The 13,731-nt window shown below is 39.4% G+C and overlaps 1 protein-coding gene and 1 pseudogene across 1 annotated transcript; both read left to right on the forward strand.

Annotated features, from left to right (window-relative positions):
* Positions 1 to 2,971: 2,971 nt before the first annotated feature.
* On the forward strand, positions 2,972 to 5,577 carry LOC136219747 (G-type lectin S-receptor-like serine/threonine-protein kinase LECRK4). Its single transcript, XM_066007252.1, has one exon. The coding sequence runs from the start codon at positions 3,035 to 3,037 to the stop codon at positions 5,393 to 5,395; it is 2,361 nt and encodes a 786-aa protein (XP_065863324.1). The 5' UTR covers positions 2,972 to 3,034; the 3' UTR covers positions 5,396 to 5,577.
* Positions 5,578 to 5,925: 348 nt separating this feature from the next.
* Positions 5,926 to 8,355, forward strand: LOC136216626 (G-type lectin S-receptor-like serine/threonine-protein kinase LECRK2; annotated as a pseudogene).
* Positions 8,356 to 13,731: the final 5,376 nt, after the last annotated feature.

A 13,731-nucleotide genomic window follows, 5' to 3' on the forward strand; every position in this document is an offset into this window, starting at 1 on the left:
GCGAGCTTCGAGCTTGAGCCGAGCCCAATCTCAACATTTCTCGAGCCGAGTTTGTCTCTGTTCGGTCTCGGTTAGGCTCGAGTGCACCCCTAAACACAACAACACGTTGTTATGAATAGTTAACCTTGAAAAGAATTTTGAAAAAAAAAAATTATGACTATTAACAAATCTCTTCTTACATCCAAAACAATGCTTTAAATAGCCAAAATACTAAATTAGAATCATTAATTTAAAGAATCATAGTTGTTAGAATCGTACAAGTTGCGAGTCGACTCGTACGATTCGATTCGATTCATGAAGATTTCGAGTTGTATCTATAGTACGACTCGAACTCTTCATGAATCATATATCACCGGAGTTTTGTCCAAAGTTTTGTCTGCCTTTCTTTCGTTTACCGGAGTTCATTTTGTCTCTCCGTCACTCGCTGGAGTTGGGTTTGCTTCTCCTTTCATCGATGTTGTCAATCGCAGCTCCCTCCCTTTGAGTCGGAGTTCATTTTGTCTCTCCGTCACTCGCTGGAGTTGGGTTTGCTTCTCCTTTCATCGATGTTGTCAATCGCAGCTCCCTCCCTTTGAGTCTGCATCCTCGTTTTTCATAGCAAACCAAAGAAAGAAATTGAACGATAGAGAGGAGAATCGCAAAGAGCATGGTCGTCGGAGTTCTAGACAAATCCATGAGTGTGGATCATTGGCCCGTTTTCAATAAAAATAGGGTTCAAAAACTCCAAAATCCGAAACCCACATCAAATAATCATGCTAATACACTCACTAATGTATAATTAGGGATGACAACGCATACTGTACCAGAGGGTATCCAGACAGGGGTGGAACTAGGAGGGTTGGAGTGGGCTCGAGCCCTGGCAAACCACCGAAAATTGAGAATTTTTTTTAGTAATGGTGTCTGATAATATTTTTGATGGAATTATATTGACTATATGTAGTAATATTTCAATGTTTAAAGGTAGATGAGATGGTTAAGAATGCTTATTTATATTTGAGAAGTCTTATGTTCAACTCCCTTCAACTTCATTTTCTTTTAAAAAGTTTTTATGTATTTTAATTTTATTTTTCAATAATTATAAAAACATGTTACCATTGTTAATTAATTTAAATGGACTCATTATTCCTATTTTGATAACACTTTTAAATTCATTTTAATATGTCTTTACCATGAAAAAAGTAAACATATTTAATAATTAGGTAACGAACTACAGTGGCTCGGTCAGCTCCTCGGCATCTTGGATCCTGCGAGTAACGTCCCTGCGCGGGGAGCGGTCCCTACAGACACTCCGACGATCAAGACAGTTAATAGTTCTAAATGATTTCTAAGCATATGATCGAAGAGCAAATGTCTATGTATGTATCCCTTTTACCTTAATTGAGTGAGTGTATTTATAGGCCTCTACTAGTGGGCTTGGGCCTCCACCAGTACGCTTAGTGGGCCTAATGGACTTGTTCCACATTCCTTATCTTTTAATATTCATTTTTATTATGTCTTTACCATTAAAAAAAAGTAAACATATTTAATATTCATTAGTTCAATGTTAGTTTCTAAAAAATGATAACATTTTTACAGTTTTAACGCATTGGAGGCTAAAAAAACTTTGCCCAGCCTTATTGGGATGGACTTTGAAAATTTACCATCAACCGCACTGTTAAAATTAGCCTCCCAAATTATTGTGTTAAAAATTATTGAATTTTATGTGATATAATATTTTTAACGTTATAAAAAATTATTATTAAATATTTAAGCCACGGTTTAGTTTGGGTTTTGGTTCCGCCACTGTATCCGACACTACTCGACCCTAATAGGATTATCTATATCTTGTATAAAAGGGTATGATATCAAAACCATTATCCGTAAGGGTAAAGAGACGGGTATGAGAATACTCCCACGGTACTCGGTACCAGTCATCACTTGTTTAAATGTTAAAAGATATCATTGTTTTTCAGATGTAAATGTGATATCTAAACCCTAACCTTTTGTAATTCAACCATTGAGATTCTTATAGATTAAGGTTCAATTTGTTGAATTTTTAGATTGATGATTTATTAATTTCTACTTTGTTAAATTTGTAATATTTTTTGTTTTATTTATTGATTCTTAACGGCTAAGGGTATCCGTGAATTAAATGGAACGGATATGAGATGCAATCTATTAGGGTAATCAGTGGCGGAGCCAGAGCTCAAAGTCTGGAGGGGCTCCATTGCATGAAGATTTTTTTTTTCTTAATAACGACTGAAGGCTTTGATTCATAGTAGTCAAATCAAAATTTTCAAATTTTTGATAATATAAGGGTAAATTTGATCATAATTGGAAACATTAAGGTACAAAACAACTGAGATTCAATGTAAAGTAAGGATAAAGTGTAAAAATACTCTAATGTTTACACCTAAGAACAATTTTACCCTTAACGTCTAAAATGATGCAATTTTACCCTTAACGTTGGCAGCCAAGAGCAATTTTATCCCTAACGTTGACAAATTTGGTCAATTGGAGAAATTATTCATCAAATTGTAGATTCGAACATAGGACCAATTGGATATAGATATTCCTTTAATTATCACTACAACCAACTATGCAAACTTAGTTTTATGTCATATAATCACATTCTACATTATAAGTACTAATTTTAACTATTTTGGAGTTGCTCGGGATTGAACCACTGTTCGTTAAGGGTGTTCCGGAGGGTCGGAGGGTCGGGAGACCCTCTCCTGACTCCGCCCCTAAGGATAATAGAACGAGTATGAATAATTAAAAAATAAACGGGTAAAGGTTTTGGATTGACACAACCGCACCGATGGTTGCCATCCTAGCGTATAATATGTGCCTAAGTCTTGTACTTAATCGTTGACTAACTCACTGTAAGAAATTGTAATTGATTGCTGTAGATTGTATAATCCCACTTGCCGTATTTAATTCTACTACATTAGATTAGATATGATATGACGATTATTTCCATTTTTTTAATCAAATAGTTGTTCCATTCTAAATCATTCAAACTTTATTGTTTTCCCCTACACTTCACCTTCCTATGAACATGAATTCAAGAACAATCATTATTTCTTCTCTCCTATTTTTCACTGCTCTAATATTCAGTTCTTCAGCACAAACACTGGGTAGCACCATAGCTGCTGGGTCTAATTCCTCATGGAAATCCCCCTCTGGTGATTTTGCTTTTGGCTTCTACCCTCTTCTTAATGGTCAATTTCTGGTTGGAATCTGGTTCAATAAAATCCCCAAAAGAACACTTGTATGGTCAGCTAACCGTGATCATCCAGCAAAACTTGGATCCACCATTAATCTTAGCCTTAATGGTCAATTCATCCTCCTACACTCGAATGGGACTGAATACTTTATCTATAATGGCACATCAGCTAGTTCAGCTATGTTGCAAGACAATGGAAACCTTGTCTTGCTATCTTCTTCTTCAAAAATCATCTGGCAAAGTTTTGATTTTCCTACAGACACTCTTCTGTTGGGACAAAAACTGGTTATGGGGCAGAAGCTCTATTCCAATGCCAATGGAACAGCCGATTACTCGAAAGGGAGATACATGTTAGAGGTTCAAATGGATGGAAACATTGTTATGTCTGCTTACAAGATTGCTGATCCTGGTTATTGGTTCACTTTAACAGCAGGAAACCCCAATGTGAGCTTGATTTTCAATCAGACTAGTGCTTTGATCTATGTTTTTAATGGCACTTCAGTTATATACTCATTGACAAGAAAAGCTCCTACTCCAATTCAAGATTACTACCATCTGCTGATGATTAATGACCATGGAAATCTTCAACAGCTTTCTTACAGAAAAGAAAATGGTAGCGGATGGAATGTCGTGTGGGAGCCGGATTTCATTAAAGCTGAGCCTTGCATTGTGTTTAACATTTGTGGTACTTATGGCTTCTGCACTTCTCCTAGTAATGGAACTGTTGATTGTGATTGCTTGCCTGGATACTTGCCCCGGGATCCTGATGTTCCCTCGAAAGGATGCTACCCTTCCGCGGTGATGGACTTTTGTGCTCCCAACATTTCAGCTTCTGATTTCACTATTGAAGTGATTGAGAATGTTGATTTCCCAAATGGAGCTTTTGCAGACATGTCAAGAGTTTCACCTGCTGATTCGGATCAATGTAGACGCGAAATGATCAATGATTGTTTCGCTGTGGCTGCTGTTTTGGTTGAATCTGTTTGTTACAAGAAGAGAATGCCTTTGTTGAATGCTAGAAGAAGCAATCCTTCTACAAATAACATCACTGCATTTCTTAAAGTTCCGAGGGTGAATGACATTGATTCGGATCAGGATAAAGGCGAACACGAATCTCCACCGAGGATTGTTCTGGTAGCAGGACTTGTATTGTGTACAATAATGGCTTTTTTATTTGCGTTTGTTGCATTTTATCATCATCCTCTGGCTCAGCCTTACTTGGGTAATAAACATGTTCGAATCCTGAAACCTGTAGACTTAAATTTGAAGGCATTTTCGTTCCAGGAGCTGTTTGAAGCAACGAACGGGTTCAGGAGTAAGCTCGGAAAAGGTTCATCTGGTACAGTTTATAGTGGTGTTTTAATGTTAGAGGATAAAGAAGTTGAGGTTGCTGTGAAGCAGCTTGAAAAGATAATTGAACAAGGTGAGAAAGAATTCCTGACAGAAGTCCAAATCATCGGTATAACTCATCATAGGAATCTAGTTAGGATGGTCGGGTTCTGTAACGAGAAGAATCATCGGCTTCTCGTTTACGAGCTGATGAAAAATGGGACATTGTCAAATTTCCTGTTTGCTGAAGGGGAAAAACCCAGTTGGGGGAAAAGAATAGAAATTGTACATGGAATTGCAAGAGGAATGTTATACTTGCACGAAGAGTGCGAAACCAAGATCATCCATTGCGATATAAAGCCACAGAACGTACTCCTTGACAAGAATTTTACAGCCAAGATATCAGATTTTGGCCTGTCAAAACTCCTGATGAAAGATCAGACTCGGACAAGCACAAACGTTCGAGGAACAATGGGGTATATGGCACCAGAATGGCTCAAAAATGTTCCGGTTACTTCCAAAGTCGATGTGTACAGCTTCGGGGTGATGTTGCTGGAGATAATTTTCTGCAGAAGGCACTTGGAATTGCATCAAGTTAATGGCGAAAGCGACGGAAATGACTTGATTCTAACTGATTGGATTATATCTTGTGTTAGAGATGATAATTTAGAAGGCATTGTGAGGCAGGATGGTGAAGTTTTAGGAGATTTTGTGAGGTTTGAAAGAATGGTGAAGGTTGGATTATGGTGCATATGTCCTAACCCAAATCTTAGACCTTTAATGAAGCAGGTTATGCAGATGTTGGAAGGAACACTAGAAGTTGGCTTTCCTCCATTCATCTATACAGAAATGTTTTAGAATCTTTTTTGTTGACTTAATTAAATTTGTTGTTTTAGATTGTTACAGAAATGTTTTAGGATTATGGTGCACAAAATGTAAAGGGTTTTTCTTGTTATTATTTTAGCAGATGGGGCAAAAATCCTTAGCGCTGCTAACATTATAGCCTATAAACTTCGTTTCGTGATATAAAAGTCTTTGAACTTTATATTTTTTTAATACTATCAGCTTCTGCTTCTACTATTATCATATTATAATATGGTTTCATGCATTTAAGTAGAAGTGGGTCAAATGAAAATATCATTATCATATTATAATTATTGATTTGGAATGAGCAAACATATTCCAAATGACAGATACATACTCTGTCTAGATTAGTACTCTTTCTATATAGCTTTTAATAATTGAACAAGTGGGCAAATAATAACACAACTTCTTGGCCTCCATGACTTGCCTACTTCCAAATTAAAGTCAAGCAATTAAAATTTATAGCCTCCAAATTGGACTACTTTCAGGTAGTTATTTCATTTTCTCATCTTTTAAAAAGTTATTTATCCTTTCAATTTGTTGCTGTTCCAATTTCTTAGTGACTCAAAAATTGGCAATGAGACTAATAAAGTTTCCTTTTTGTTGTCTGATACTACTGCTAAATTTCTGCTGCTTACACTGCCAAATTTCATCAAATATAAGCTTAGGTTCCGGGATTACTGCTGGAACCAATGATTCTTGGCGTTCGGTCTCTGGAGAATTCGCATTCGGGTTTTACTCTCTGCAAGAACATCTCTACCTAGTAGGAGTTTGGCTAGAAAAAGTCCCCAAAAAGACACTAGTATGGTCAGCTAACCGCGACGATCCTGCAGAGGCTGGATCGACAATTCGCCTAACATTTTCGGGTCAGCTTTTCTTGACTTACTCAAATGGAAGCATCCAATCTTTATACAGTGGACAAGCTGCAAGTTTAGGCTTTATGCAAGACAATGGAAACTTTGTGCTAAAAGATGCTAATTCAAGGATCCTTTGGCAGAGCTTTGATTCACCAACAGACACACTCTTGCCAGGTCAATTTCTAACCTCTGGGAATTTTCTTGTTTCCAATATGAAACATAATTACTCAACAGGAAATTTCATGTTGCAAATGCAATTTGATGGCAATTTGGTGCTCTCTGCCTACCATTTTTCGGATCCTGGCTATTGGTATACTGCAACTCTACAAAGCAATGTTAGTTTGGTCTTTAATCCAAATGGTTCACTCTATCTTGTCAATAGTACCAATGCTAATGTTTACTCTATGGCTACAAATGATTCTTTCCCAATTAAAGATTACTATCACCGCGCTATCATCGATGATCAATTTTCGACACTTTGTTTGTCAAAAATCTAATGGAAGTGCTTGGAGAAGTGTATGGAAAGCTATAGATGAACCTTGCTTTGTTAATGCTGTATGTGGTGTTAATGCCATGTGTTCTTCTCCGGATAACGAAACAGTGACCTGTAATTGCATTCCAGGCTATGTTTCGCTTGATCCGGATGATGTTTCAAAAGGGTGTCGCCCTGAGACCATGATGAATTACTGTGCAGACCCTTCAATGAAGAATTTCACAATTGAAGTGATTGATGATGCTGACTTCCCATTTGAGGGTTTCGCAGATTTGGATCGAGTGTTGAATGTTGATACTGAGGGATGTAAAGAAGCTCTGAGGGATGATTGCTACAGCTTGGCTGCTTCTTTGGTGGATTCTAGATGTAACAAGAAAAGAATGCCTCTTTTGAATGCTAGAAAAAGTGCTTCTACCAAAGGGATCAAAGCATTTGTGAAGGTTCCAATCAAGATTACAATTCCTGACAAGCGAAATGGTAACAACAGAAATCGTTTCGATGCTCGAAAATTTCTCAAGATTAGCCTTATTGTTAGTGCTGCACTTGCTCTCCTGTTTGGTACTGCTGCTTTCTACTATCATCCTGCTACTAGAAAGTTTTTCCGTCGGAACTCCTTTTCTAACGGAATTGGTATTGGAATCAACTTCAGAGAATTCACATATCAGGAGCTGAATGATGCAACAAATGGATTCAGCAAAATGCTTGGCAGAGGTTCTTCTGCTAAAGTCTACTGCGGGACGTTGAGACTGAAAGATGTACAGATAGACATTGCAGTAAAAAGGCTGACAAAAGACATCGAAAAAGGTGAAGAGGAATTCCTGACAGAGCTAAAGATAATAGGCAGAACTCACCACCGGAATCTAGTCAAACTGCTGGGCTATTGTATCCAGGACAATCAACGACTTCTAGTCTACGAGCTAATGGCGTATGGCGCACTATCTAGTCTCCTTTTCGGGGAGGGGGAAATGCCAAGTTGGGGGCTGAGGTCTGAAATGGTGATTGGAATTGCAAGAGGCTTACTTTACTTGCACGAAGAATGCGAGACACAGATAATCCATTGCGACATTAAGCCTGAAAACGTTCTTCTTGACGCCAAATACAATGCAAAGATATCAGATTTTGGGCTGTCAAAGCTGTTGAACAAAGACCAGACAAGGACAGAAACAAATTTAAGAGGAACAATGGGATATCTAGCACCAGAATGGCTTAGGAATGCACCGGTGACATCCAAAGTAGACGTATATAGTTTTGGTGTAATGTTACTGGAAATCTTATGCTGCAGAAGGCACATAGAGCTGAACCGCGTGGAAGAAGAGAGCGAAGAGGATGATCTAGTCCTGTCAGACTGGGTGGCGAGTTGCATAATTGAAGGGAAACTAGAGACGGTAATAAGGCAGGATGCTGAGATTTTGAGCGATTTCAAGCGATTTGAGAGGATGATCTTAGTTGGTTTATGGTGTATTCACCCTGATCCACTTCTTAGACCACCAATGAATAAGGTCATACAAATGTTGGAAGAAACTGTAGAGGTTGGACTACCACCTCTGCTTCATGTTCATCAACAACTTTAATGTTATCAAATTTCCTACTTCCTTTGGTTTGCATTCTTGAAAATATTTATCATTTGTAGACTTTTTTTTTTTTTTTTTAAGAGAAAGTAAAGATCTCCTATCAAGTTACAGAACGAGAGAAAAAAACTGCTTGAAAGAAAATCATATATGAGCTTAAGTAAAGAAATAAAACACTGCTAGTAAGGGGTCAAGGATTCTATGGAGAAAACGAAAAAAACAGAATTACGACGGAAATATCTGTCGTAAAAATGTAATATCCATCAGTAAGTTCATTATATATTCATATTTTATCAGGAATTTGACACAGTGACGAAAATATCTGAGTTGATGTTTAGTTTAAAAAAAATCTGTAATTTTTAATAACTTTTTTGGCCACTGCTTTCAACACATAGTTTCTTTCAAAGAAATTATAAATCTTTCTGTTCCTCCGAATTCAATCCAAATATGTTAATGGCAATACAATTACAGTAAAACCTCTATATAGGAATACGTTTGGGACCGGACAATTTGTATAACAATTGGGAGGTTATTCTTATATAGAGTTTGGTACCCAAAAAAAAAAATCAACACTTAAAGTTTATAAATTTAATGTTTAGCATATCAAGTCTACGAGTTTTATTTCCAATACCTAAAGAATTGGAAGAGTTTTGAGTTTAGTTTCCAATACATAAAGAAAAGAGTTTTATTGGAAAATGGTAAGAATTTATAGTTAAAGTTGGAATTTGTGTGCCAACTCATATTTAATCTCAATAATTTTTAAATTTTTTAATAAATTTTGTTTAAATCCTTAATACATATATACATTATTTACATAATTATTCCTATATAGAGGTATAGTTTCTAAAGGTGGGACTTGGATTATGTATAACAATTAACATTTGAGAGGTTATTCTTATTTATAACCGGCCCAAGTTGGGACCGAATTTTTTTTATAACAAATTGGAGGTTATTCTTATATAGAGTATTCCTATATAGAGGTTTTACTGTAGAAAAATATGTGATAACAGGAAATATGTAATACCAATTAAGGTTAATTTGAGTGGTTAAAAGCTTCAGGTCACTTAAACTAGATTTCGAGTTCGAGTTTTAGTGTAAGCAAAAAACGTTAATTAGGAGATGATCCACCTAAAGTAGGGATGACAACGGGTAGGTACCCGCGGATAGTGTCAATCTCAAACGTTTATATGTTTATTTTTTAATTACTCGGACCCGTCTTATTATCCTAACGGGTATACTTTTTGCGTCTCATATCCGTCTCATTTAATCCGCGGGTACCCTTACCCGTTAAGAATCAATATATAAAATAAAAATATTATAAATTTTTTTTTGATGAAAAACTGGGACGAGAGGAGGTGTTAGCCTGACATCCCGACTAGGTCGGCACCCCAGGCCTCCACCACCTGCAAACCCTTATATATAAAAAGAATAAAAAGAATAAAGAATAGATACAAGAGAGTTATGAGGTTCGTAAATGAAAAGTGTTACACCTATCATGAAAAACAGAATAGGAGCAAAAAGGAGGCGCGGATGGCCACCATGTAATGCCGGCTGTAGTGGATCCGAACTTAGCTAGCGAGTCCGCTGCCTGGTTTCCTTCGTGGAAGATATGGGTGCAGGCAATGTTCATATTCCTGTAAATTGAAAGACACTTGAGCCAGTCCTGGCGAACCGTCAAGGGGACTGCTGTAGAACGGCTTTTGAGCAGATTTATCACAAAGGTTGAGTCTGATTCGATCCAGAGGTTCCTCCATTCCTTTTCCCAAGCCAACTCAATCGCGAAGATCACCGCTTTGAGCTCTGCAATGTGCGCAAAGGGGCTGATAATTGGAAACGCAAAGCATCCCTGCGAGAACCCTCTGTAATTCCTGAAAATACCTCCGCAACCCGATCCTCCGACCGACGCAGAGCCATCCGTGTTGGCTTTGATCCATCCAGCTAGGGGCGGGATCCAGCGAACATAAGTGAAGTTTGGAGCTGCCGTGGCCTGAACAGTGAGACGTTTGTAAGCCTCGCCTCGTTAACGAAATTATCGAAGAGGTGAATTGCCATTTGGATTGAAGGGAGGTCACTGTCGAAGATGCATTTATTTCTAATGCGCCATAGGAACCACGGGGCCGTGATTACTGCAAACCGCCACACCTTTAGGATAGGCCTAGGTAAGACCTGCTGCAGAAGGGAGACGAAAAAAAGGTTAAAGTTACCTGTGCAAGAGATTGATAGACCAAAGCGGCAGCTCAAAGCACCCCATATCGCTTTTGCATATTCGCAATTGATGAATAAGTGGTCGGTCGTTTCCGCGTCCTTTTTACACAGTTCGCAGCGGGAGGCCAGGTGAAAACTGCGGAGCTGCAGAGCCGTCTGGACCAAAATTTTATTGTGCAAAAGAAGCCAGCAGGTGAGGGAACGGCGAGGTGGAATAAAGTTTTTCCAGATAAGTTTACCCCAATCGTTACCTGTAGATTCAACTAGGTGATTGTAATAATTTTTTGCTGTAAGCTGACCGGAGGCAGATGGAGTCCAGTAGCAGATATCTGATTGATCAAGGCCTCGATGAACTTCGCTGATGCTCAATTGCAAGTGATTCGGGAAGTGAGAGATATTATCCCAATTGTTATCCACAAGGAATTGATCTACGCAATCGTATGTGTTAGCTTGATTGCGAAGAGGAATTCCCAGGCTATCAACAACAGAAGGGGTGATCCATTGATCTATCCAGAAATTAAGGTGAGAAACTTGCCCAATCCACCAATTAGACTGACCTCGGATAGCCGCATAGATGCTTTTGCAGGAGCCCCAGATCGACGAGCTACTGATGTACTTCTTCGGTTGACCGGAGATTGACAGAAACCTTAATTTTAGCAAATCAACTACGAAGTTCTTCCCCTGAAGGATGTCCCAACAAAATTTCCCAAGTAAGCTCTGATTAAACCAAGCAAAGTTCTTAATCCCCAGCCCTCCTGCATATGTACTATGACAGCAAACATCCCAAGGAACCGTAATCAGTTTGCGAGAATCCCTATCTCCGGTCCATAAGAAATTTCTAACCGCTCTGTTAATCTGAGCCAACAAACTCGAGGGCCATTTATAGATCATAAAAGAGTGGGTTAGAGCTCCAGAGAGACTCGATTTTATCAGTGTTAATCTGCCAGCCATAGATAAGGAGTTCCCTTTCCAACTGCTGAATTTAGCCAAGAACCTGTCTGCGAGGGCCTGTAAGACTCGTTTTTTGGGGGCGCCAAGGAATAGGGGAACCCCAAGATAATTGAAAGGTAGAGAGGCAGTCTGAATACCCAAGAGAGAAGCTAACCGGTTCCGCCTGTTGGTAATGACCGAGATGCCAAAATAAATTGCTGATTTTTCCCAACTGACAGCTTGCCCAGAGATATTTTCATAAAGGGTAAAGAGATTCCTGATGCATCTCATGTTGCTCATTGTAGCCTTACCGAAAAGGAGCATATCGTCTGCATACAGAAGGTGAGAAGGGAAATTAACATTCCTATAATACATAGGTTTGAACCTGCCATCTCTTTCCAGTTTATTAATCCAGCGGGTGAAAAAATCTTCTGCGAGGCCAAAAAGGATAGGCGAAAGCGGATCCCCTTGCCTGACGCCACAAGAACAACCAAAATAACCTTTCGGGTTACCCCCCAGCCTTATCGAGATTTTTGCTGACGACAGAATATTCAAAATCCAATCCCTAAAAACCAGAGAGAAACCAAAGGCTTCCAGCACAGCCAGTAAGAAATTCCAATCCAGCGTATCAAAAGCCTTTTTAATGTCAATTTTTAGGGCCATATTCCCTCCGTAACACTTCTTCCCAAGCATATTCACCTATTCGGAGGCGGCAGTGATGCATTGGTGAATATTCCTTCCCTAAACAAACCCAAATTGATTTACAGAAACAATTTTCGCAGCAATTGTGGCTAACCTGTCCGCAAGAATTTTAGTAATAATTTTGTAACTACAGTTACCCATCACAATGGGGCGAAATTGAGAGATGACAGAGGCCTCATTCAACTTAGGGATGAGCGCCATTAAGTTAGAGTTCATACCAAGGAGGATGTATCCAGAGTCGAAGAAGCTGGTGACCATATTGCAAACATCATGACCGATAATACCCCAAAAAGAGTGATAGAAAATCCCTCCAAACCCGTCCGGGCCCGGAGCACTCTCCCCTCTCGGATTGAACACTGCGTCTTTGATCTCAGCAGGGGAAGGGCGCTTAGTAAGCTCTTCGTTATCTGCGTCAGTCACCAAGTTGGGAATAACCTCTTCAACAGGGCTCATATCAGTAGGGGCACTCTTGCCAGTGAAAAGAGAGGAAAAGTAATCAACCACATGGTTTGCGATAATGCTCTCATCATTGGTATAGACCCCCTCAATAGTTAAGGCGTCAAGGGAGGACTGAATCTTCCTTAGCTTAGCGCAGCGGTGGAAGAAGGAGGAGTTACGGTCTCCGGCATTGAGCCAATTGATTCGACTTTGATCTTTGAATAAGAGTTCTTGTCTGTAAAGTTGCATATCAAGGTCCTCCTGCGCCTGGCTTTGCTGAACCTGCCTCTCCGAATTCAGCCCTCTGTCTGATATTTCAGTCTGAATGCTAGCAAGCCGTGATTGAGCTTGAGCAATGTTTCCATCCACACTTCCAAAAATCGTGCGGTTCCATTCCCGGAGAAGCGGATGCAAAGTTTTCAGTTTGTAAGTAAGTAGCTGAGCCGGAGGTAAGGAGATGTGTGAATCTGTCCAATGCTTTGCGATCACCTCTTTGATAGTGTTATGAGTTAGCCACATTGGCAGAAATCTGAACCGAGCCCTTCTGGCGGTACCGAAAGCACAACTGACAATCATGGGGCAATGATCAGATCTGTGATGAGGGAGGGCGGCGCAAGTTATTCTATCCCACAAGTCCACAAAATTCTCGTTTACCAAGGCTCTGTCCAGCCGGCATTCTACATGATCACTTCCCTGACGCCCATTAGACCAAGTGAACTGATTCCCAGTGGTGTTTACTTCAACTAAACCTCCATTGTCAATGAAGTTCCAGAATTCCAGGCAAGAGCGTCTAAAGGGGCATCTACCTGTTTTTTCATGCGAACCGGTGATGGCATTAAAGTCACCTAACACAAGCCAGTTACTGTTCATGCCAATGTGCAGCAAAGAAGACCAGAGATCATGACGGCTCTGCGCCGAAGTGCTTCCATAGACGAAGGAAAGTAAGAAAACATATCCACTTACAGAGTAGTTGATAGTAATGTGCTGATCTTGAGAATCAATCAGTAACGGCGCAGAGGGGATACCAATTTTAGCGAACAGCCAAAGGGTGTCGCGGCTGTTGTGTTCTACTAACTGCAAATTAAGTGAGAGCCAAAAGGATTGAGGGATTTGATCGAGCTGCACCATCGGTTCCGC

This window comes from Euphorbia lathyris, chromosome 2 (genome assembly GCF_963576675.1).
Source record: "Euphorbia lathyris chromosome 2, ddEupLath1.1, whole genome shotgun sequence".
NCBI lineage: Eukaryota > Viridiplantae > Streptophyta > Magnoliopsida > Malpighiales > Euphorbiaceae > Euphorbia > Euphorbia lathyris.

Excerpts from the sequence above, each read along its gene's own strand:
- LOC136219747 (XM_066007252.1), top strand. The coding sequence starts at position 3,035 with ATGAACATGAATTCAAGAACAATCATTATTTCTTCTCTCCTATTTTTC.